At 42.2% G+C, this 27,139-nt stretch overlaps 1 protein-coding gene across 6 annotated transcripts in view; it reads right to left on the bottom strand.

Moving 5' to 3' along the window:
* JARID2 (jumonji and AT-rich interaction domain containing 2) overlaps window positions 1-27,139 on the bottom strand; it is a 253,268-nt gene that overhangs the window by 82,594 nt on the left and 143,535 nt on the right. For 4 of the 6 annotated variants that reach the window (XM_070515606.1, XM_014849531.3, XM_070515605.1 and 1 more), the window contains one exon: window positions 24,904-25,045. The exons of the other annotated variants lie outside the window; for them this stretch is intronic. Coding sequence is in view for 1 of the 4 variants with exons in the window: in XM_014849531.3 (XP_014705017.3) it covers window positions 24,904-25,045 (142 nt within the window). In the remaining 3 variants the exon portion in view is untranslated. The remainder of the gene's footprint in view (window positions 1-24,903; window positions 25,046-27,139) is intronic. 6 annotated transcript variants of the gene reach the window in all.

Genomic DNA, 27,139 nt, shown 5'->3' on the forward strand with positions numbered 1-27,139 from the left:
GAGACACATCAGTGGCATGGAAATTTAAATAAAAACCAAGGAAATTGTATCAATTCAAAGTAAGCAAGAGGGAGTCAAGGCATGGAAATTACCTTCCTTTCAACAATGCCCAGAGCATCCTCCAAACAATGCTGGCTTTCTACCCATGAGCAAGGCTGCACAGAGTAACCATGTGTCAGGCCAGGCAACAGAAACATCTTTCTGAATGCCATCACTGAATCAAACCAAACCAAGGGACCCCATAAAACAGACCAATACAAGGGAATGAATGGGAAGGAGGGCCGACTCATACCTTCTAACGAATTCACCATATTCTATCTCTTTTGTATGCTTAATAACCATCCTAAGGCCTAAGACATCTCTCGCCCCAGTACAAAAGTGCTCCCAGTTTTTCCTCCTCAGCTACCTGGCAAGCCCAGTCTTGACTTTGCAGGATATAAACCCACAGGTCCTTAGACAATGTCACGAATGCACTATGTGGAAAGAGGTCACGTTTGTGGACAGCAGCAGCAGATGACAAGCAGATCTCAGTGAACATCTGCAGGACATACACGTCCACCGTAGCTGTGGGTGGCTTAAATGAGCCTTCAAAATCTCTGGAGAGAATGTCTTCTGACTAGACCTCACTGACATCACAAAACAAAAATTTGTCCAAGAGGGGAAAGCCATTCTCTGACTCAAGAGGCGGCTTGTCGTCAAACATCTTATCTTACAGCCATTTTACCAACAAGACCCTGCTGTTAATAAAACGAGTGACTTATCACTCTTTTCCAGAGACATCAGCATTTGTATTTGTTGTGAAGGTACAAAAATAGTTCAATGGACTTTTAAAGGATCTGAGTAAAGCCTGTAGCAGAAACCCCCAGAGATGAGACCAGAGGTATACAGAAACAAGCCATCCCCTTCACCCAGTGCTGTAGCTGACTACTTAACTCCTTCCCTCTGAGCATTTAAACTCCCGACAATTTCTGAACCCCATTTAGTTCCAAGAAACAACCAGAGAAAAGTCCAACCTCTTATGGAGGACTCAGGATAAACACACAAGCCGTATGCACCACTTTAGCAACATGGACAGGCTGGAACACCTCTGTTCAGGGAAGCCCTTCATTAATCCCTACTGCTTGAGCCCGTCTTCCTTGTCTACAAACAGGAAATGACAGAGCTACAAGGTCAGCCTCTTTCAATGCGGCTTACACCCTCCCAAGAAAGCCAAAGCCTAGTTCTGTCCTGGGTGCTGTCACAATACTTCAATATCGTCTGGCTCCACTCATTTTCTCTGTATGGCAGTACAAAAGAGAGGGAACAAGGACAAAAAGTAGAGAAAAGAGTGAAAGAAAGAGCAGAGAATCCAAAAGTTCTCCATGATGCTAAAACAAGGTGAAAAAAGCAGGGGATATAAGTGGGGGAGGAGGGTAGAGATCATGCAACAGATGTAAATCTCCAATAATATATAAAACACGTTATCAATAATTTCGATCAGCTACAAGTTTAAGAAGTGACTAACTCCAAAATCTAATGGGGGGGGGGGGCCACACCCCAGCATGTGCAGAGTCAGAGACTGGCCCTGAGCTAACATCTGTTGCCAATCTTCTTCCTTTTTTCTCCCAAAGCCCTGGTACATAGTTGTGTATAGTTATAAGTCCTTCCAGTTCTCCTACATGAGCCACCACCACAGCATAGCCACTGACAGACAAGAGGTGTGGTTCCACCCCAGGAACAGAACCCAGGCCACCAAAGAAGAGCGCTCAAAACTTTAACCAGTAGGCCATCAGGGCTGGCTGCAAAATCTAATTTTTATTTTATGCGTTTATTTTTGGTGAGGAAGAGTGGCCCTGAGCTAATATCTGTGCCAGTCTTCCCCTATTTCGTATGTGGGACGTCGCCACAGCATGGGTAGACAAGTGGCGTATAGGTCCATGCTCAGGATCTGAACCCGCAAACCCCAGGTGGCTGAAGCGGAGCAACAAATTTAACCAGTACATCACCGAGCTGGCCCCCCAAAATCTAGTTTTTTGACCCCCAGTCTCAAACCCAGCTTCAGTGTGTCCTTCCACAAGTCAGGAGGAATTAATTTTTGTGATGCTTTCTATATGATCACCTTCTCTCCTACTCTACTGCCCAGCCAAAATTAGAATAAGCTATTTCAATTGCATGGATGAAGCACTCTGTCAAGGGAATTCTTCCTGGTCCTCTTCAGCTAACCTGCACCAACACTACAAGGCAAACCACCTGTGAAGACAAAGGAGAACCCAAGGGGCATTTTTAGGGAGGGCACAGGTAGGGACCACACAATGAAGGAGCAGGTGGGAGATTGAGAAAAACTGTCCTATCTTCCCAAACATTCAGAAACAATGACAGATATTGAGGAATCATGGAATAAACCACACGCTTCTCTCCTCTGCAATCCACTGATTAACTCAAAGAAACAGAAGCTAAGTGAGCACATGCTCCCTTACATCTGGCTTCAGCAAAGGGCTATGCCAGCAAACCGGGCACATCAGAGTCATGTTCATAAAGATGTGGGTGGCAGGCACTGGGGGCCGGGAGGTGCGTAACTACTCTCTTTGTAATGAGTCTCTTCAATTCCACCAGCCTAAACATGCCCTAATGGGCTCCCTTTGATCTAAGTAGCATCCATCTTCAGCTGTGTCAATACGATGCCAAACACCACACTCCCAGCCATGCATCAGGCCTGGGAAGGGTCAGTAAGTGAGCAATTTGTAAGTGAGCCTGGTAGGAGAACATTTCCACCTGGATGTGTAAGGCTTCCTGCCACCACCCATTCAAGATATCCTCAGAGAGCAGCTATGATAACCTCACACCCAAGACAGTGACCCTGGGGAAATTACTGGTTTCACAACGGGGCAGGAATTCGCTTTCCCACCTTATTCCTTCAACAGATCTCTTCCTCAAGTTTATCTCTGGTCTCATTTCACAAAATTCCAGGTATCCCAGATTTCATCCAGTACTTTCTGAAATGGACATTTCATCTGAGATGCAGAGTACAGTAGTTTAACTTCATAGAGGTTTGTTTTTTGTTTTTCAAATTACTGTTTTTGTCTGCTTTTTTATGGTATACGAATTTAAAAGCAGAAAATGTTACACAAATCAGTACTGCAGGTAGAAACGGGACACACCAGTGGGGCTGTTGGTGCCACCAGGTAACTCAGATTTCCTTGTTCTAAATTTCGGTATCTCTCAGTTCTAGGATTATAAAGCACCAACAACCTTGGGCTAGGAATCATAAAACAAAACACTCAGTGACAGAATCAATAAGCAATAAAAACTGTAAATATATTTCACAGAAGACTAAGGCAATGACTGAACGGAAAATCAAACACAGAATAATACCCATCCTCTCCTCATTCAGCTTCTGCTTCAACAAAGAACAAGAAAAGGATGAGCCCAATAACTAATTTAATAATGCCTAGGGAGGACCCTCACAATGTAAGCACCAGTAAGGGTGCATTTGAAAAAGGAACTGAGGCAAAGAAATCATGATATGACTGAGCAGGAAAGAAAAGGGACCCCAGGGACTGGGCAAATCAAGGACACACACGTCCTGTGTTGCAGTTCCACACAAGAAGCCTTAGGTTTTAAGAGTGCAGTCGAATTCAGCCACAGCAAGACAGCATAAAACTTGACCTAGGCTACACCAGGGAGTTGGCTGGAATGGAACTTGGGTTTTTGCCATTCCCTGCCAGCCCCTGAAACAATTTCCCTCTGAGATAGAAACAGACTTGGGAACGCAATCATTCACCACTAGAGAACTTTCCAGGAAGAAAGGTACAATTTATTCCTTCCTGACCTCCCCTTCTCAAAGTAAGTAACTACACAACAAAGACAACCTCACACCCCCCAGGGCTTCCAGGCTGATTGGCTCAACAATACAACAACCCAGCTGGAGACATGGGCAAGCAGCTAGGCTCCTAGTGGGCCTGGAGGACTCCAGAGGGTCCATTCAGAGCTCCAAAAGTCCCAAGCGCCAGAGCCAGACCTAAGAGGCACCACACAGCAAGCTGGGAACCAAATGCTATCTCAGAGGAGGACAGTCCCCCAGAGTCTCATTCTCAATGAGCTGAACTCATTTTAAGTGAATGTGAAAACACAGAATATAAATATCATAATAAGAAATAACTATGGGGGGCAGGCCCAGTGCCCGGGGTTTTGCTGGTTCGGACACAGCATCGCTCGTCAAGCCATGCTGAGGCGGCATCCCACGTGCCACAACTAGAAGGACCCACAACCAAAAATACACAACTATGTACCAGGGGGCTTTGGGAGAAAAAGGAAAAATAAAATCTTTTAAAAAATAAACAAAGAATTATGCGAGAAAGAGAGAAGTGCTGGCAAGGATGTGGAGAAAAGAGAGCCCTTGTGCACTGCTGGGAATGTAAACTGGCTCAGCCACTATGGAAAACAGTACGGAGGTTGCTTAGAAAGTTAAAAACAGAATTACCATATGATCCAGCTACACCACCACTTGTGGGTATTTATCCAAAGGAAATGAAATCATTATCTCAAAAACCTACAACTCCATGTTTATTGCAGCATTATTGACACTAATAGTCATGACATGGAAACAACCTAAGAATCCATTGAGGGACAAATGGATAAACAAAAGGTGGTGTAAATATGAAATGGAATATTATTCAGCCATAAAAAAGGAAATTCTGCCATTTATGACGAAGTGAGTGGACCTTGAGGGCATTATGCTAAGTGAAGTCAGTCAGACAGAGAAAGACAAATACTGTGTGACCTCACTTAAATGTGGAATCTAAAAAAAAAAAAAATCAAACTAACAGAAACAGAAAGTAGGCTGGCAGTTGCCTCTGTGTGTGTGTGTGTGTGTGTGTGTGTGTATGTGAGTGAAGGTGGCCAAGGTACAAACTTCCATTTGTAAGACAAATAAGTTCTGGAGATATAACGCACAGCATAGTGATTACAGTTAATAATGCTGTATTATATACTTGACTTTTGCTAAGAGAGTAAATTTTAAAAGCCATTTACCACACACACAAAAGGATGGTAACTGTGTGAGGTGACAGATGTGCTCACTAACCTTACTGTGGTGATCAGAATATATGCTCACATCAAATCATAAAGCTGTACATCTGAACTTTTACACGATGTTATATGTCAATTATATCTCAATAAAGCACACACAGGGCGGGGCGGGTAGTGACATGGCAGTACCTAACATTTGAATGCAACCTAACATCCAAGAAATCTAAAATACACTAGCCAGAATTAAAGATTTTATTCGGTGGTAACTTAAAGCACTTTTATATTGAAACAAACGCAAATCTATCTATGAAGTAGAAAGTAAAACTTTGATGAATTAAGACAGACCACAAAGAAATGTCCCACGAAGGAAGGCTCTCTCTATAGACCCTAGATACAGAAAGTTCAGAAATATTGTTCTCCTGTCGAGCAGCTTCTCACCTACGCCCTGAGAGATGAGGAAACAGAGGTTCAAGAAGGATATTTGGTCACTTGAGCACAACAAAGCTACTATTGAATACGATTAGAGAATACACAGTAACATTCTATCAAAATACTTGAACAGTCCATGGAATTCACATAATGGAATTTTGAAACACTTGGATAAATGAATGGGTTCATTTCTTACTGTGGGTTGGGGGGGGCCAATGGGGATGAGAGAGCCTCTGTTGTCATGGCAATGGTAAACCAATGCATTCCCTTCCACACTTCACAGTGGTTAAAATAAACACAGATGAGAGCTGACCCTATTTGCCCTTGCAAGAATTTTGTGGAAATCTCTCTCCCCATCAGCCCCTGGAGGGAAGTGGCTCCATCCCAATCTCTGTGCAACACTCTCTGGGAGATACCACCAGCCCTAAAAAACCCCATAGGCTAAAAATACAACAAATTCCTTTTTAAAAGATAAGCCACTGAGAAAATGTTGATCAGTGTACAGAATTGCCCTTCACAGCAAACATGACTAGCAGCGTGACTTGTGTGCACCGAGGGACAGCTATAGTGTTATTTAATGTCATCTCTCCTTCTCTGATCTCAAACACAACTTGCTTTGTAAAACACAGAAACGGTTAGGCACATAGTGAAAGGTGGAGACAGACTTATGGAGGTGTGTGTGTGTTATGAGTACATTCCCCCGCTGGGTATAAATTAAATTAAATCTTGTGCAAGCTGAAGCATGTGAAATAGGGGAAAGAATGAGAGGTACACTGGCACACACATACGTACATATTCTCAAGCCCATTCTACCTCTGCCATACATACATATTCACACATACGCCCTGGAAAGGGCTATGGGAAAAACTCTTAAAGTCTGGAAGAAACATATAAACAGGGATATGATGGATATTGCATTGTCTGACTGTCAGCCAGAATGCCATCCATGAATACTAAGTATAAGACGAAGAAATAACTTACAGGGACATAGTATGGTTTTCAAGTTTTCCTTCCCAAATCCCCTGAAGAATGGTGGAAAACATCCCCAGACAGAGCTGTGGATGCATCTACGTGGCCAAAAAGAACATCACCTACTGTAAGCTTCAGGGAGCTGGGAATAATCTGAGAGAGACAGAATTAAAATCAGCCTACGCCGCTCCCTTGCAAAGGGGATCCGAGATGAAATCACCGTCTGCTTTGATGAATTACTTGCAGCAGGAAAGCACTTCCACTCAGATAGCATGCCCTTAGGCAGGGCATATGAAGAGAAGCAACTATCTACAGTAAAATTACACCAGAAAGAGGAGGTGGGGGGGTGGGGAGGAGGCAGCAGGCAGCCAGAGACTGGTCTATAAATAATTTCAAATAAACCACAGGGGAAGGAAAGGCATTATATTATTACTCTTCTGCTTCTGCACAAGGCAGATGAACATGCTGAGGAAGGAAACATTTGGAGCCACATAAAGAAAAAGGTCCCAAAAGGCATGGTCTCAAGTAGGCAAAAGGAGATCTGCTAAGGGCCTAAACTCAAAATCTATGAAGGAAAGAGGAGGGCAGAAATAGATGGATTCACACCACACTTCACCCAGGGGTCTCAGTAAAGGTTTGTACAAAGGAGAACCAAAATCAGAAAACAACAAAATGATCACAGAGCACACCAAAGGGAGGGCGGGGGGGGGGGAGAGAAGAGAAGAGAAAAGGAAAGAAAAAAGAAGAAATCAAATGAATTCATTTAAATTCTTACCTAAAGGAGTCAATATCAAGCAGAAATACGAGAAGAATGTTCCTGTGAGATCAAGCGTCCTGGGATCAGAGCTTCATCTACCTGATAAAGGCTAACTGGTCCAAAAGACCCTAACCAGAGGGGTAAATCACTGTCTTTTTACACAGCAACTGTACAGAGAATGGATATTTACTTATTGAAGGACAATAATATGCCAGGGGCTTTAAAACATGTACAGTACTTAGCCCTTAGAGTAGTGTGATCCTCAAACCAGCAGCTGCAATCACTTGAGAACTTACTAGAAATGCAAATTCTCAGGCCTCACCTCAGACCTAGTGAACCAAAAAAACGGGATGAGACCCACCAAGCTGCGTTTTCACAAGTCCTCCAGGTGGTTCTCACGCGTGCTTGGGTCAGAGAAGCCCTGGGATGGAGCCACCCCTACAAGGTATTCCCGATGCCATTTATCAACAATGATTTGGAAGCTCAGAGACTTTAAGTACCTTTTAAGAAACATCTGCCGTTGTCCAAAGCCTATGCTCCTTCTATTCCACCACATCAGAGGGCATTCTGTCCCTGGTACTGGACACGGAGACTGCTTTAAGTGTCAAAGACATACTTTTTAAATTTTACTTTTTAAATTAACAAGAACAGATTTGTCCAAAGTGATTTTAATTCTGGATTTGTCCTCTCACTTTCTGATAAATGCTGCTCCCAAAAGTAGCACCATAAAGAGTGCCACACTGGTGCCATAAGAACTGTAGGGTCCTAGTTTGCTCAGCAAACTCTCGGACACTGCTCAGCAGGGTTAGCCTGCTTACCTCGCCAAGGAGGCCTGTGAGCCGGCCCCTGTTGGTTTTATTTAGTAAGAGAAGTGTGTCCGTTCCCAATGGTGTGTCTTCATCGGCTACTGGTTTAAGGGGGTTTCAACAAAAGCAGTTTCAATGTTCCACGATGGAGCTATAACCTCTTAGGAAAACCATGGTGTCACTACCCAAAGTGCTATCTGGAAGTTTCTTCATTTCCTAAAATGCTTCCTTGAAAGTAAAAGACTGTACTGGCGGCCTTAAATACTTTCTTTGTGTGCTAATTTGATGTTTTTAAGTAGGAATTTAAAAACATCTAGATGAGCAAACATAGGAGACTGGTAAAGATGGGCCTTTTTGACTGAGGACCAGAAAGCGCAAATGTTTGTCCTCGAATAGGGATAAAAGTTTGTCCTGCCCATCTGAGACTTAAATCAAGAAATGCAAACAACACGGACAAGCACTTGTTTATACCAAAGGCAGTGGTGGCAGAGGTAGTGGTGGTGGTGAGGTAAAGGGCAACACAAAAAGTGACATGGGCAAGCCTCCAAAGCACCTGCTGTCATCACTCTCCCTAACCTTCAAAATAACCAGGTCTCCAGAAGAAAGGGAAAGCTGTACCTGCCACACCCTCCTCTGGCTTCCAACAACAGCTCCTACTCACAGCAGGAGGGCATCTTTCAAGAGACATGGGATTTCGGCTCTATGAAAAACATCAATGAGAATTTTGATTCCCAAATCCTTTCAAACAGTAGACATCCTCATCGTGAGGACTCACAGCGCCCCAGTCCTCTCCAAGCCTTGTGTTTCTCATGTATGGAACAGGATGATCTCACATTCACATCATCTATAAGGGCGTTATTTATCCCAGCCTAGTTCAATGAGCCTGGACTGTAGGAGGCATAAGAAATGATAATCAGGAGAGAAATTATGGCAAAGGCAGCTGAAATCTCTGCAAAGGGGAATAACTACAAGCTCCAGAAAGGCCAAGTGCCAGTCCACATTACACAATGGCATTTGCCAGAACAACAAGCAGATTACAGCCCTGCAATGTACCAGTAGTCTGCAGGCTGTCACCGTGAATGCAAACATACTTCTTGGGGGCAGAATAACAGCCTGAACAAATCTGTAACTCTGTTCTAGAGAAAGAATGACTCTGAAAACAACGTACATTTGAAAACTGTTAGAATCTCATCCTGCACAGTTCCAAGTTGACAGAATTAAAACAGAAGAAAGTTAATGAATATACCACAGGCTAATTACAAAGTTCCCCCCACCCCACCCCCACCAAGTTCGGCCTTAATCATGCCCCCTTTACTGGAAGCATCTTCTCAGGACATTCACTCCCCAGGAGTATGCAGGTGCTAAGGTGTGCTTCAGCCTGGAAAGAATGGCGGAGCAGTCCTACTACTCCCAGAGAAGTAGGCAGTGACAAAAACAGCCTTCCCACAAGATAATAAATAACCACTACACGGATTTACATCATACTACATCACAGCTACTATTGGCTTTGTGTATTTTTTAAATTATATTATCAGAGAACAGTTTACTTGATTCAGTAAAGCACCTGGCCTATTATAGTATTAGATACTCAACAAAACAGTGCATCATATGAAAGAAGCAACATCTCAAAAGGACTCCATTCATTTCAAAATATGTCTGAAAGCAAATATGAACAACAGGACAGACTCATTTTTAACACCTGGTTTTATTTTCCATTTAAATGCTTTGATCGTTCTACATTTCATATATGGTAGCTAACAGAAATCAACATTAAAGCTAATTCTACATAATCAAAGCTTTCTATAAAGTGGTCATATAAACTTTACAGAAATTTTCTTTAAAAACTAAACTCAAAGAACACAAAGAAACAAGAGTTAAGTTCTACTTCTACCTCTGGGAAGACCAAAATCTGAGAGCCCAAGAGAAAAAAAGGCTGGAAAAAAATGCCTATCATTATCTTTATGGGAGAATAATGTTTATTACCATAGAATTAGACAATCAGAATAAATATGTTAAAATTTTAAAGTGACCAGAAAACTGTAGTCAAACTTAAGTTGGCGCCACAGGAAGAACCACAGAGCCTTTGGCAAGAAGGCATTTTCCTTTTTCCTTCTCTTGGCATCACTAATTAACTACGGCTGATGCAAAGTCAGTGCCCTTATACTGTAGTAGTTTGAGGACTCCAGAACCTACTGTGAAACTAGAAACAAGCACGTCCTTATATCCTAATCAGATGTCACAAGAGAGACCCCAAGGAATAAGTTTACAAGTTATATTTTGGTTTCTGTATAGACCAATGTGAAATTCTGGACCCAGGGAGCATTTACAGAACCAGGGAGAGATCAGAAAGATGGAGAAACAAGTTGGGGAGGAGGGAAATGAAAGAGAAGAAAATTAAATTACTACTAAAAAGCAGTCCACTTGGTTCTTTCCTAACCCTTTAAAACCAAGCAATTAACAATGGGTAATACTTGAAAAAACACACAGACACACACATATGCACACATCCACCTTCCAATATGATAAGACGGTGTGAAAGACCTGGACAATTCTAAATAGGAAAATATGCTTCTCAAAGATAACACTCCTCTAGGAATGTTTCCTTTCCTTAGACTTTATTTGGCTACTCTTAGAATTGGTTTGCATTCAGAAAAACAAACAAATGTGTACCGCATACCAGATACTCTGCCAGCCACTGGGGATATACAGATAAAGAAGGATGATCCCAACTCTGAGGAAGCAGAGGGCCAAACCCTTTTAAAGCTTGAATGTCAAGTGAACCACATACAGCTTGCTGGCGATGATACCCAAATCCCCTTTCCACGAAAACACAAGAAAATCAGACTGATGATGCTGACTCTACACACAGTCTGGGGACAGGCTTTAAGCTAGCAGGACAAACTTATCAAGGTATTTTGTGAGGATTACACACTCTAAAAGATTCTATCTTTGCAAATCAAAGCAATCGAGCCCAAAGCAAAAGAGAGAAGAAACTTGCCTGGTATTTAATTTACTCCCCCAAAAAGCCAACTTATTATCATGATCTCTTCTTTCAATTTCTAATGCCGAAATGACTCCAAACCTCTCCCCTAACAAGTCACTTAGGTTGCTGCCGACCCCCCTCAGCCTATACTTTAGGACCTCTCCAGGGGCGGCCTGGTGGCGCAGGGGTTAAGTTCGCATGTTCCGCTTCTTAGAGGCCCGGGGTTCGCCAGGTTGGATCCTGGGTGAGGACATGGCACTGCTTGGCAAAAGCCATGCTGTGGTAGGCGTCCCACGTATAAAGTAGAAGAAGATGGACTTGGATGTTAGCTCAGGGCCAGGTCTTCCTCAGCAAAAAGAGGAAGTTGGCAGTAGTTAGCTCAGGGCTAATCTTCCTCAAAAAGAAATTAAAAAGAACCTCTCCAGCCGACAACTGCCCCACCCCCGCCCACTCACCCTAAAAATGAAAGGGAGGGAACACAAATGTGAGGTGGTGGTAGTAAGAACAACACTCTATTCCCATCTGAGTGGCAACAATGTGCACCACTTTTAATTGAGCTGCTGAATAGCCAAGTGAGTTACTGACATCAAGGAACATTCTGCCCAAGAAGCCATGTCTAGCAACCCCTGCAGAAGCACTCACATGTGAACCACAAGTGACACTAATGGCTGTCACCCCCTTCACAGACAAGGTGACTCTAAACCCTCACAAACCCAGCATCTAGCGCCTTTCATGTGAGACACCTGGAACCAGTGTCTATGTGGTCGCTGTCCATTTCATCAAGGAAGATTTACGAACTGATAAGACGGTTTGGGGAGGGTCATATACTACTGAAAAGATCAGGGTCATGTTTACGTTTGTCCTTTGAGAGTGTAAAAGGCAAGGAGGGCAAAAATACGTAACAGAAACATTCATATTTAAAAGACTAGGAAGAGCCATGATACAGGAGGAAGGAAAGACAGTGGCACCCAGTTTCCGTGGCAACCACAAAGCATGCTAGACCATCATTTGCATGGGAGGTGGAAGTGATATCCCTGCAATCAGATCTCCGAGGTAAGAGAAAAAGGAAAAGGCCAAAGCAGTAATAAAACTGCCTCAAATGAAGTTCTAGCCAGTTTCCTTAAACAAATACACGCAGCAGAAGTGTGCGTGCTTACCAGGAGCCTTAAGCAAATTATGGGGGCAGATGCCCATTCCTTCAAGTGTCTAAAAATTTGTCCTCAGCAACAACTAAGGGACAATTAAATCAAATGTATTTTGCCTATCTGTAACCGTGCCTAGGACACACGGCTCTGGAACAAGCTCCACACTTCCCGTTCCTTCCTTCACACCAAGACCCACGTGCACTGACCTCTTAGGACCGTGATGTGCGTTTATGCAGAACTGAGTATCTACGAAGACTTCTCTAGACAGAACTCCACATCGAGCAGGAAAAACAACTTGTTAAGGAAAGAAGACCCCACTGTCAATAATGAAAAAGCTTAATACACCACAGTTCCAGGAAGGTAAGCATTGACAGTAAATTTAAGGAGACACTGCACAATGCCAGAAAGGCCCGATCATCTCTCCCTGCTTTAGATTCCCACGCAGTGTTGCTTCACACACACCGAGGTACCGCCCCACCCCAAAGTACCCAGGCCAGACATGTGGCACTGTAACACACACTTCTAAATGGAAATTCCAGGATAACTTTAAAACTCAAGATGGGATGGAACCAATGTAAATTTATACTAAAAGCCTTCTGATCAAAACCAGAAAACGACAGTGATAAGCTTTCAAATAGTACAGTCCTCCTGAATCCCTTTTAATTAGCCAAGCACTTCTATGTTTAAGTCAACTCTTCCTTTGGTATAAAGAAAAGAAATCAAGATTAGGGTTTGTTTTCCACTTCCTAAGGTGAAGACAGACGCCTGTTCCTTCCTCTAACAGACAGAAGCTAATGCTGTCCTTCAAAACGCATTCAACAAATATGAATTCAGCGCCTCTAGGCACATCTTAGCTTAGACTGATTTGGGGGTCAATGCTAAAGCATACCAGGCTCCTACCCAGTGCTGATAGGTTATTTCGTTTAATTCTAAGAATCACCTGGGTTCTTGGTAATTGTTAAGTCTGCCTAGCTGGGCCCATCCAACCTGGGGCCTGTACTTGAAGCCTGCGAGGCCCCCAGCCCACTGCAGTCCCTGAGGGCTGTCAATGTGTCGTTTCTGACCTCAGGAAGGTGTGGTGTGGGCGTGTGGGGTTCGCCCTGCTCTCGCTGCGGGTGATTCTAACACCAACTACAAGAATACTGTGTCAATTCTGAAGCTTTTACAAGATAGAAAACTGGACTGGGACCTAATATTTTCTCCCCAACAACCACATATGTCCTTTCAAAATATCAGCTAACCTCTTGTCTCAAGCTCACCACCTTGGGAAAGAAAAGTTAGTAAATAAACAGTGCCCGCTCCCGGCCCTCGCATGATTCGGTCAGATAAAGCACTGAAGCACCCAGGCAGCCTTCGACCAAGCACAAAGAACCACTTCATGTGTCAGGGCCCAGCCCCACCCAAGGATAACCAAGAGGCTCGCAGGCATTCAGTGCTGGCCCTTCCTGCACTGCAGGTCTTGGTAGCTGTCGTCTCCTCCCACAGGCAAGCAGCCCAGCACCCAAGATGCTCATCATGTTATTAATGTTGCTCCACCACATGCAGCTACCGGGCTGATGGAGCCCTAGGCACTGGGCCTATCTCTCTGCATTATTTTGGCTGATAAGCCCACAGCTGACTCACATCACAGTCTGTCAGGAAGTTACAAGAAGAGCTCCACCACAGGGTCCAGAGGACAGCAAGAGTTAACATCTCCCTCACTCTCACTTCTCCCCACAGAAGGAAAAACTAAGTGCACAGGTCATCTTACTGAAGATGCCCCAACTTCCCGACACATTCCCTAGTCAGTAGGCCCCTGTGTCCCACAGAGGTCACATCTTCTGTGGCACTCTCCACGCTACATTTGAAATTATGTGCTTCTCTGTTTCTTCTCTCTGAAATGGTGATTTCCTGCACTGCAAAATCCTTAGATCCATCCAAATACCTGGCAAACAACTCAAATTTTGATAATAAATTAGCCCCACTGGACACTCCTTCCTTGAGGGTCACCCTCCTCTGAGGGTTACAGTGGGATCACTTTGCTCAGCTCTCAGAATCCTCAGGCCTCCCAAAATATTTTTGAAAACACAACTCTTCCATCTCTCATCATCATCAGTGTTCCATGGTGGCTCCTCACTAATTTACTCAGGGTGAATAGAAACCATTTACTGAGTCCTGACAATATGCCAGGAGCTTTATCTCTTGGGCAAAGTACAGTCTTCCGTGGCTTACTTTTCACACCTATAAAATGGGGGTGATAATGAAAGACCTATCCCAAAGGGTTTGCTGTGAGGATTGAATAGGCTAATATATGTAAAGAATTTAGAACAGTTGCCAGCACATCACTATATTACGTATATAAGCACTATGTAAGTGCTATACAAATATTTGTCACAGCAATTCTGCAAAGGGGGACTAACTCTCATGGACAGTTAAAAGTAGGAATTGGGATTTAAATCCTATGTGATTCTAGAATCTTAAAAATTTTCTCCTTTCTCCTGAATGCTAATCAAGGACCTTGTCATAAAATTGTGCCAGAAAAAAAAAGTTCCACCTTAAACCATCTCATTCTGAGGATCACTCAGGGATAAGTCTCCCACCCTGGTTGTCACTTGCCTTAAAATCAGGAGGCCGTCAGGTATGGATACAAAATAGTCTACAGACGCCTGTGAGGTCCCAGGGACCCAGAATGAGTCTGACAGTTTAGAGAAGCTCATGCACACCAAGGCCTTGGAAGGCTGTCTACCTGTCCCAGGAAAGATGGCCTCATGGAACGTGTGGGAGACAGCTGGGCTCAAAGGGAGCTTTCTCCTCCTGGAAGGTCAGGGGGCTCCAAGGGCCCAGGCTTGAGTCCTGATTCTGGGGACACATCTATTTTGGGAGTGCCAGGCAAGAGGCAAAGTTAAAAACATGGGCTGAGAAGGCTAAGCAACACATCCTGGCCACACTGCCTAGAAGGCAGAAGGGAGGAAGACTGGTCACTAGGAAAGGAGAGTGAAGCTGCAGAAAAGCTCTCCAAGGAGACTGCCTTGAGGAAGCAGATCTGGACACTGCTCCAAGAACAGGGAACTTGGAAAGGGCAATTGCACCTTAAAGGACAATCACAGTTCCAAGAGCCCCAGAACACTGCTCTTCATAACTATTTCCAATCCCCCTCCCGACCACGGCACTAAGGAAGACAAGGCCAGTAAGAGTCCGCGGGAGTGGAGATGAGAAGTGACAACCTTCCCGCAGCTCCTGCGTCGTGGATATCCTCTCTGGGAGGATGTCAGTGCTTTGCCCAGGCGGATGTCAGGCACACAGAGGCACCTCTCAGCCCTCATCATCCTGGTTTGGGTAATAATTTTCCTTTGCTTCAGCTGGAGGCAAAGGGTAGAGGGTGGGAAGAAAACATTCCAAAGGGAACCTGCAGTCGACCCGCCATTTAAACCAAACCAATCTACCCATGGACATACCATCAGAGTAACCCCAATACCAGCCCAAGTTTAGTCAATCACCCAGGAACCTCATTAGCCACCCAGTTCCACATTCTTCCTTCTTTAAGTCGAAATCCACCCCTGACTTTAATCCTCTGGACTTGCATCCTCTAACAACCAACTACACCTCTCACCCCTCAAAACCACCTGGCCCTCAGCTTTCTTTCTTCTAAGAGGTGACAGAGCTGTACCTTTAGACCTCCGTAAAGGGGTCTGCCTGGCACCTTTAGACACTACTCATGTGCACAGAGGCCGAAAACATAAGAAGGAAGACACAGATGGACGCCAGAAGATGCTTTATTGATGAGAAAGAAGATCTGCCTCTTGTAAACTAAAGCAATGCATAAGGTTGTTTGTTAACCCCCAAATCGTGCTATACAAGTAATTAAGTAGTTAAAATTCCTCCAAGACAGGAAGAGGAGATGGGGAATCCCACAAACCTCCCATAAATAACTTCATGTGCAAAACCAGTTAGACGTTATGTTTATTACAGCAGCTTCCTTCCTTCTGCAACCAGGCTCTATTTCACCATGGGGACAGAAGAGAGGGGGTTTCACTTTAATAGAGACAACCAGTGCCTTGGGGAGGGGAAGGGAGCGTGGAGGGGAGGGAACTCATGAAAGTACGATGTGAGAGGTAGGAACAGAAGCCCAGGGGATGTGGCTGAAGGGAAAGAACCTAACCATGAATGTGAATGAGCAGCATGTGCCATCACGCAGTAAACAGGACACGCACGTGCTTCAGCCAGAGAGAATTTCTAACACAATCAGAAATGCTCTCTCGGCTCTCTGCTATCCAACTTAAGACATTTTGACTCTCAGTTTCACCCTGGAGACCATTTTATCTGGGAAAACACTTAAGATCAAGGTTGGTGTAGGGAGCTGAGAGATACAAGCTCCCCTCCCAAACCTGAACGGTAAGAAAGGTGAAGTACATCCATAAGCAGGCACCATAAGGTGAACCAATACTTTTACTTTGCCCCTCTAAGCCACCAACTCCAGCCAGCTGAGCGAAAAGTGAAGAGTATACTCCCAGAGGGACGTAGGACAACCCACTAAAATCACAGATCTGTTTAGAACAGCCACCTGATACAGAACAGTCAGCTAGGTCCGGAATGTTCTCACATTCAGGGAGAACAGCTCTCCCCATGCCCTTCTGCATGAAAACCATGACCTTTAACCTCTAATATTGGAGCACTCCAGAGATAACTGCAAAGTAAAACATGTTTTGCTCAAGATAAGCTAAGTCTTCCGCTTTCCTTCTTCTGCTAGGTTTACAGTGAAGAAAAACTTGGTTTCATTAAAGAAGGAATACAAATACTGGCAGAGAAGAGAACACGCACTAGGTTTCATGATCTGAGGGGCCACAAGGGATGTGCACTGCACAAAAGGTACGCAGCTGAGGAGGTGAGTGGGGCTGTGGTCCAGCCATGGTTGAGCTCAATAAGCCAGGTGCTGCTGGCCCAAAGGGAGTGCCATTCTGGAATCTGTCTGTCCAAGAGGTGCCTGAAAGAATAAGACCTACATGTGACACCCCTGACGGAAAGTGACACGGTGTAGTGGGAAAGATCAGGCATTACAGATATGAAGACTTGGATTCAAATCCTGAATGCTACTTATAAGAAATATGTCATTAGTCAAGTATTTTGAACACTTGTTGACTCAGCTAGAAAACAAGGATAATAAAACCTTCCAGGTGTTTCATGAGGATTACAGTATGATTTATTAGTACACTATGTTTTATTCACTAAGGGGAAGTTCTTTTAAAGACAGAGGTTCTGGAACTTCAAAGAGGCTGAAGGATTTCTAATAGTCACATGCTCTCTGGTGGAGTGAGATTTTTCTATTTATAGGTTAACTGCTTCTTTATTTTGAAATTTTCTTTTTCATTGCATCAGGGCTTACTTATGCAATTCACTTTTTTCTCTTTTAATGACTAACAAAATTAAATGAAAAGGTTATGGCTGTGACTAAGATAAAGTACAAACGTGGTAGTTCCATTTGCTGGCAGGGCATTTCTCTCTTCCAACATTCAAAGAACAGACAGAACTTCTGCTTCTAGTTTAGATAGAGGAATAGGGACAAGATTTACTTCCTGCCTGACAGAACTAAAAATCTACACAATGACCATCACAGAACAAAGCACTGCAATCCCTGAAAGATGGGAAAAAATAATTGCCCAGGTTACTGACTTTACAGAGTTTCCAGGCCACAGCACATGGAGCGGAAATGTAAGCAAGGTCTAGAGGAATCTGAGTTGAGAATGTGGGGAGGCCAAGATATTGAATAGAATCTCTAGGTCAGAATACTGCTGAGGGGTAAACCACACAGAAAACTCTGGAATCTGCCAAGGGTCCTCCTCAAGTATTTGCTGAGTACTGGGGAAAGCACATGTGTGTGAGGAAACTACCCAAAAGGACGTATCACAAGAAAGGATTAGAGGGTAAAGGCCCCAAATCCTACTCAGGGCCAGGAACAGTGCCTGTACCTACTAGCCAAAACGGTAAACATCATAATTCACAAGTCACTGAGTACATTACTTGTTCAGGTTTTGCCTGAATAGTGGGAAAAACTTAGCCCAACACTAAACACTGCTCTGGCCCTACCTAACAAAGCTGAAAAGCCAAGGCCCAAAAGTAACTTAATCACATCCTAGAGGAATGCTCAAGAACAGGTAGAGAAATACAAACATATCCAGCACCCAACAAAGGAAACTTTACAATGCCTGATACCCAATAAGAAACTACCAGGTAAGCAAACTAGCAGGAAAACGTAACCAAACTGAGGAGGACCGTCAATCCAAACTGGCCCATAAATAGCACAGATGATAGAAAAGAGTAAGCATATTAGGAGAGACACTGAAGATTAGAAAAATACCAAAATCTAACTTCTAGAGGTAAAGACAACAATCTCTGAGATAAAAATTACATATCTGCAGATTTTGGATAAAAACTATCTAAAATGAAACAGAGGAAAACAAGACTGGGATAAAACGAACAGAGTATTATTGAACTGGGAGACAACTTAAAGCAGCATCTGAAATCCCTGAAGCAGGGAGGAAGGACACACACAAATATTCAGAAATATTGGCTCCAATCTTTCTGAAACTGATGAAATCTACAGATTAAGATTTGTGTTAGGAGCTCAATGAACTCAAAACTCAAGAAACGTAAGTGAAACTACACCAAGGAACATTGTATGATAGATTAAAAGAAAATCTTAAAAAGATGTAGACTGGGAAAAGATAGAAAAGCTAGACTGGGAGAAATGACACTTCTTGGAGATGACGCTTCTTGGAGAGTCAAGAATGACTGTCAACTTCTCATTAGAAACAATGCAAAGCAGGAGACAGGGGAGTGGAGCAGTATGGGGGCGGGGGCTGGGGGGAGGGTTCTATACGCAGCAAAAATATCTTGTAAAAATGAAGGCGAAATGAATTTCTCACAACTCCATGTGATTCCACGTTCTCATAAAATACAAATATTTTCTTTAAATGAGAGTGAAATAAAGACATTTTCAGACACACAAAAGCTGAAAGATTCATCCAGCCTTAACAGACCTATACTAAAAACTTTAAAGTCTTTCAGGAAAAAGGAAAGGAAAGGGGTACCAGAGAATATAGGAAAGAAAGAAGGGCTCCAGAAATGGCAACTATTTGGGAAAATAGAGCAGATTGGCCGGACACTTCTACATTTACTTTACATTTAATTCCACGATTATTTCCTGGGGTAATTAAAGCTGTCACATAATATTCCATTCTTCAATTTTGTCCCTTCTTTACCTTCTCTAAGTAGAAAATATGTTTCAGTCAAGATAGCTCTAGATTTTAAAAATTACAACAGTACTAACCTCCACTTTGTAAGATGCTCTTCATAGCTGTAACAACAAAATCTGCAAATAGCCTGGTCCAGGAGGCAAATAAACATAACCCAAAAGTTAAAAGAAATATATCTGAGCTGTTTGTTGCTTGTTTTGCTTTCAAGTTTGGCAATAACAGCAAAGTGCATTTAACATTAAACTACCCTACTAACGCATTTTGTTAAAGGGAAATGTAAAAATTATTTAGGCTTTTAAAATGTAAATTCCTAAGGATGTTCACGTTGAAAAACTCCAATTTCTAACACCGCATGCTGCCAAACACGAATCCTATGCATTTGGGCCTATCTTCCTTCCGAACTTGGAGGTATGAAAGTATTTTATATCAACAAAGTAACTCAGAACAAAAATAATAAGGAAATATTAATACTGACAATTCACCTGTGGCAGGAATACTTATTAAAAGCCTAGAGAATTCTCATAATCTTCAACACGTATTCATATCCAGAAACAAAACTGCAATAAGGCATGGAATTCTTGCTGTTAAAATAATTCCTGACATTCCAAATCCAATCTACTGGAACAGGACTATCTATCTTTGAAGTCAGTGAGTCGTATACTGTCAAAGGCCGAACTAAAATACAGCAAGTCTTTAATAAAAACAAAATAGTTATGTCTCTGTAGAGGCACAGTCTGCCCTTTTTCACTAGTTCAGTAGATTCTCTTGGAGTTTGTTTTCAAAAGTGTGTCAGTGATCTGAGCATTAAATACTAGCAAATAGGGGCCTCGCCCCTAAGGTGAGGCAATGAGTCATGTGTGAATAGCTGGGATGGAATCTGCTCACCGACATCCCATCTTTGCAAACTACAACCTCACCCCACTCGTGCCTACTCCATGCAATCAAATACCTGGTCACACTAAGCTTTGCAGAGGAAATTCACACTATACAGCACAAGGGTCCTTCCTGTGACTCAATTAACGTCAAAAGAGGGTCACGCGCCCACACTTTTCCAGCTGCCCACAAATGGCTGCGATCATGGTGTCATGGAGGGAGACATAAATCACAATTTGTATAAAACAAACTTCCTCTAACACACATTTGAGAAGTCTTCAATGACTGTGCACGTTCTCATGTAGCAATTCATGTGTCACATACACAAATGATATCTAATAACGTCTAACACATTATTCATTATAAACCTGAGTGCTCTTCAAGAATTAACCTGTTCAGTATACAAAACCACCATGAGGTGGTTACTCTTATCAGAGAAATTTTACAGATGAGGAAACTGGGGCCCAGCAATGTTACAGAATCTGCCCCAAGAGCATGTAACAAGTAAATGGTGAGCCAGAATAATAAAAAACACATGTGGGGCTGGCCCCGTGGCCAAGTGGTTAAGTTTGCGCGCTCCGCTGCAGGCGGCCCAGTGTTTCGTTGGTTCGAATCCTGGGCCCGGACATGGCACTGCTCATCAAACCATGCTGAGGCAGCGTCCCACGTGCCACAACTAGAGGGACCCACAACGAAGAATATACAACTATGTACTGGGGGGCTTTGGGGAGAAAACGGAAAAAAATAAAATCTTTAAAAAAAAAAGAAAAAGAAAAAACACGTGTTGCTCCAGTCTACACTCTTAACCACTATGGCACACACAAGGTCCCCATGACACATCCCTAAGAATTACCACTGTCTACATTTTTCCTACTTATTCCCTCTACCCACTCAAAGAAAAAACAACATAAATACACACAGTTAATTTCGGTATACATTTGGGTGCTCAACTAATGTGACCCCCGCTGTGGACTACTGATTTTGGGTCTTCCATTTACTTATACCTAAAAGTATACAATAACCAGCTTCTTTGTACAACACCTTCCTTTCCACTGGTCACACAGATACTCCCTATCTCCATAACCATTATTCCAGAGTTTCTCAAAGTCAGTCCCTATCTGACTGGCAAAATCTGTCCATTCTGGCTTCTGAACTTCCTTCACGAAACATAAATTTTACAACAACCAAGTAGAATGGGATAGGCGACATAAGTGTGTGTGTGTGGTGGAGGGGTGTAAGGAGCTAGGCACAGCCACTATCAAATTCAAAAGGGGCTGATTAAAGACTGAAAGTCTCTATAATGTTTCTACTCTAAAATGTAAAAACTACATTAATGTATAATTTTTAAACAAAAAACTTTTTTTGACTCACCTACCACAATGATCAAAAGCAAAAGAAAACCAACACCTAGGAACACCCAAGAGTGCCAGGTCTGTCAGATATTCGATGGCTGGGCTGCCCTATCAATCAAACAGGCAAAGAGCTTCTAGAGAGAGGTGGGCTTTCCTTTTAGAAAGAGTGATTTTAGATGATGACCTTCTAACCGCTAGGTAAAAAGACACCTTTTATTTTTGCCTCAATAAACAAAAATAAATCCTATAGAACTCTGGGTTCTACTGCTTTCTGTGCCAAAAAAGATTCCCAACTTCAATTAAAACAAATGGCATCAAGTACATAGAGCCGAACACATCTTAGGGGGTTTCCTGTAGAAAAATAATACTTTCTAAACATGAGGGATTGTTTTGACTGAAGACTTATCATCAGAAAATGGAATCAGTTCAATGTGCACTTTGGGAACTCAAGGAAAGCTCCAAACTGAGGCTGGCATAGTCTACACTTCAGATTTTAATTTTTCTTAACATGGAAGTCAAATACATGAATTCCCTTTCTTTCTTCCCCAACCAAAAGGCCTATTAACTGATGACCCTAAAAACATGTACCTAAAAGACTAATTAACTGTTTGAGAATAGGGAGCAATTCGTATCATTCTACAAAAGAGAGAGAGAGAATGCATTTTCCAAAGCAAATACACAAACCATGACTCTGGGGTTTTAGGATTCAATGATTTCTCCTAGAAAGTCTAAATGCCAACACACAATGCAAATGGTTTAACTATGAAACATGCTCTTCTCATGTATATATGAGGCTTAGGGAATTTTAGACACAAGGTAAAAAATAGCATCTAGTCAACAATCCACCCAATGCTTGAAGCAACATTTCAAAATAACCACTTTAGGTAGTTACTCTGGCCTTGACTTACCAGCAGAAATAGCACATTCTAAGGTGCCACATATGTAAGATGATGCATTGTAGCTTGAACAATACAGTGACTAAGCTCCAAAAATTCAGGCGCCAGTTCATACATCCTGCCTTAGAAGGCAGGATTCATACAAAATTACTTATACCAAATACCAATGAGAGATCAAAACAAATGAGCTCTTAAAAGTTGGAAAGTCTTGGGGCTGGTCCAATGGCATAGTGGTTAAGTTCGTGCACTCAACTTCTGGGGCCCAGGGTTTGCAGGTTCAGATCCTGGGCACAAACCTACACACCACTCCTCAAGCGATGCTGTGGTGGCGTCTCACATACAAAACAGAGGAAGACTGGCACCAAGATTAGCTCAGTGGCAATCTTCCTCATCAAAAACAAAAAACAAAAGTCGAGAAGTATTAAAAGTTATTATTTTGTACTAGCCATGTACCCTGCAACAGTGCAACAAATGTATGCCCTAACTAAAAACCCCTCTTCCTATAATCCAGGCCACCCAAAACCAGCCCTAAATCTAGCCTAACCTGTCAAAAATCCTTAATCTATGTTATGTCCCTGATGGATTTCACTAGTAGAACATGACCATAAGCAAAAAAAATGCTGCTATGACTCATTACTTCAGTAAGGCACTTGGCACACTAATAGTTAAAGCAGATTAGCAATGGTTAAGTTTTCCTTAAATTCACCCTGAACAAGGTTTCTCTTTTCCACTGTCCTGGAGAACTAAAGTTAAACGACTGGTTTGCACACAGCTGCCAAACACTACCACAAAGAGGAAGCCAGCAGCACTGTCATCTGAGATAGGCACTAGGAGCCAGGGACAAAGGACTCCCCTGCAAGAGAAATGAAACCTCCTCTTCCGTCATCACACTCCCATGCTGATTTTACCACAGGTGAGGGTCACAGCCAGCCACACAGCTAAAGGATTGGGTACTGTCATTTCCCACCACACACTCACACAATTTTGCTCCCTAAACAGAGATGAAAGAAGACACGAGATGCATGACCACCCACCCATGTTTGGAAGCAGAGATATTATTATTACACATTCCAATATATTTACTGCTGTGATTTTTTTTACACACGCTGGAACTCTCTCTCTTGTGATGATGCATTTTCAAAGTGGCGCAGGGTGAATTTTTCTTCCAGGGGATCTGAACCCTAACACGCTTATCACTGAGACACTCACCCAAGTGTCTTCAAAAAGAGTGACACACAAAGCACACTCAGTACACTGCAGAGAGGCTTGGTACGTATACCTGCTAACCATATAACCACAAACCTAATGATGCCTTCTAAGACACGGTGCTAAGGATTAAGAGAAAAGGAAGATGGAAGTTATTACAGACTCCGTTCAAGGGCTTTTTAAACAAAGACACTGCGTAATGGAGGAAAATAAACTAAGACTGAGCTACGCATCTCAACTTCCAGATCCAAAGTACAGTTCTCTTAAGGATTTTAAATATCTACACAGGGCAAATCTTGTCCTTTCCTCTTAATTTTCCACCATATTCAGTTCTTCATTACATTACACACATCTAGATAGTTTCCAAAAAGTAACTAATTCCGTAGAAAGAGTAAACAAAGAAGACCAGATGAGGGGAATTTCTTTTCCTTTCCCCAACCTTTCAAACTAAGAGATTCTAAGAAAAAGTCGTTTATCTAGTCCTCCAGGAGAACATCGAGTATGAGAACGGAAAAGGAATGAAATGAAATATAAATGGGGGGGGAACCCCCCCCACACACACAACACATGAGAGATAAAGCAGACAACTAACAAAGGGTTTTAAAAACACCCAATTAAAAGCATTATTATACAATGTCACTAACACTGTTTGACCATGAAACCACAAACTCTTACCAAACTACCATAGCCAACTTCCTTATCAGACTATCTTATTTAGGAAAGTCACATTTAAGAAAAAAAAAAAAAAAAAACTGCTGGTAAATTAAAAGTTTTAAGAACAAATTCCACAACTACTAACTTGGCTAAACATGAAGTGGATTTTTCCTTTCCTGATGAGGAAGGACAAAATTTCAGAAAATACCACATTTAATTCTTCAAGATTTTTAGAAGCATCTCTTGAGAAATGGCAAAATATCACCTAATATACTCAAGCATACTACTGATGAAAATCAATTGAAATGAACAGTTAAGTCAGGAATTACAAGTTGGCAACTGTTTGACCATTTTTTATGACAGGAACATATTTTGTTTGGCCCACAGCATTTTTTTTGCTTATTCCTCTTTATTTCTAATTAGCGGACAATATTTAGAAACCAGGGCTTTCGATACAAAACTCCAGAATTCTGGCTCTTCTATGAAAAATTGGGAGATCAGGCAAGTGGGGCCAAGTTTGGCCCATGTGTCAAACACTGGCACCTAGATTGAAGTCCCTGGTTTAAGGCACCAGTTATTTCAGCCTTGAGTACTAACCTTTTCCTCGACGGCCCTTCTTCAAAATCTGAAGAACTAACATCGTTGCTAGTAGAGGACACTTGGGATGCATCGTCCTTCTCATTCTCTGACTGTTCTGATGCTGGTCCTAATCCCTTAGACTGGCCATTACCAAGGAGCCCTACAGGTGAGAAAAGGGGACAAACACTTCAATACATGACATCAGGAAGCAGCACTTTACCACAGGTAACCTACACAATGGCTGATGAGGACAGACAAGAATTTGGACAGAGGAGAATTAAAAGCCACATATCCCTTTTGAAGAAGGAAAAAATTCACACTTCATCCTACTTTAGACCTTTTAAGAGAATGAAATGCCTAACAAGGAAAAATTTTAACAGCCAGAAGTTCAAGGAGAAATTGGTAATCATAATAATGTTCTGCAGGGTTGTTTTCTGAAGTACATAAACATCTTTTTAGGGCTGGGGCGGAAAGGAAGAAAGGCATCTCAAGTATTACCAATTCAAACTAGTTACGGTTCAAGGGCTAAATATTTAGTCTAGAAAAACTGGAATCATTTTTGGAATTGCCTTCAGGAACCAGAACCTGCCGCAAAAGAAAAAGCATCATTACTTTGTAGCCATATCTCAGTTTAACCAGACATCCTACTACACAACTTTCACTTTATGGCAATCTATTATATTAGACAGTCACCATATGTGCCTTTGATTATCTCAAACAAGGATTCTCTCTGACTGCATATATGGCACCAAGCACAAGAGGGAGTCTTGGGACCCCAGGATGTGTTTTCAGTAACCAAACTGGAGAAAGGTCCTAGGGAAGGGGCTGTGCCAAGTGATATGGAAGTATTTTATCCAAGTTATATGGAAGTATTTTAACAAGCAGTAAGGCTACACTAATGAGTGACAGCTGAATAATAGCCTGGTCTTCTAGCAGTTGGATGTCCTTGCATCTAGGGTTCTGCATACAATTCAGGTTCCACCAATGGGAAGCTTCCACAAATACAAGTGTCCACAGCAACTGGCCACCAATGTCACTGTTTAGTCACCAGCCTCGTGGGCATCAGAAGCTAGGCATCAGGAGGAATGGTAGCAAGGGATCTGCATTTTCACAGCCAGAGCATTTGGCTTTAAAGCAAAGACCAAAGTGCAGGGCGGCCCTTGATTTTTGTTCTTTCAACTCTTCCATCAATTTTGTAAGCACTTAATTCCCTGTATTAAATCCCTTTTTGGATCAAACATTTAACAGTAGCTCCTATTGGCTGCACTAGACACTATACAGAATATAGTATATATAGTTGGCAAAATTTTCTGAAAGAACATAGTACACTGGAACAAAATCCTGGCACTTGGGCTGTTCAGGCATGCATGTCCCAGGTATCTGTTTTTCCACCATTTCAGAGTATGAGTAATAACATAAGGTTAGAAATCTAATACAATGCAGTAAATAAAATCCCATGGCTATCATATAGACATGTGGCTTTAGGAGTCGTGACTACAATATGGAAATGAAAACACATACAGCTTCCCAAAGAAAGACAAAATGTAGGGAGTTTGCACTATAAGGAGAAAAGAAGGCATAACTGTGTGAAAATCTGAGTCTACGGGGAGAAGTACACCCAAGAATTCAAAAATTAGAGTTGTTCTATGCAATACAGTGGCCACTAGTCACATGGAGCAACTAAGCATTTGAAATATGGCTACTGTAGATAAGAAAATAAATTTTATTTTTATTTAATTTTAATTAATTTAAAATTGAATGTAAGTAACATTTCATTAATAATTTTATATTGATTAATTCTTGAAATATTTTGGGTGTATTACTAGGTTAAGTCAACTATATTAAAAGTAATCTTACCTGCTTCTTTTAATTTTTTTAATGCAGCTGCAGAAAACTAAAATTACATATGTGGTTGAAATAATCTCTGTATTGATCACCACCAAATTAGAGCACTTTAGTAATGTCACACTGGGTTTGCTGGCCCATGCAATCACTAGGATGACACAGACAATACTTAACAAAGGTTAGGAAACTGGCCAGGGACACAATATAAATCATATTTGTAAAAACAGGAGAAGATGGATGAATCGCCACACTTGAAAAAGATGGGAAATTCAAAGTAAAAATTCAGGTTAATCAGAAAAAAAGGAGATATACATCTTAAATATTAAGTGTGCTCTTGGTTGAATTCAAATTTTTCAATAGTATGTAAGTACATAAAGGAGAATAAGCAGAAAAGGAGAGAGAGAATCTG

This window comes from Equus asinus, chromosome 8 (genome assembly GCF_041296235.1).
Source record: "Equus asinus isolate D_3611 breed Donkey chromosome 8, EquAss-T2T_v2, whole genome shotgun sequence".
NCBI lineage: Eukaryota > Metazoa > Chordata > Mammalia > Perissodactyla > Equidae > Equus > Equus asinus.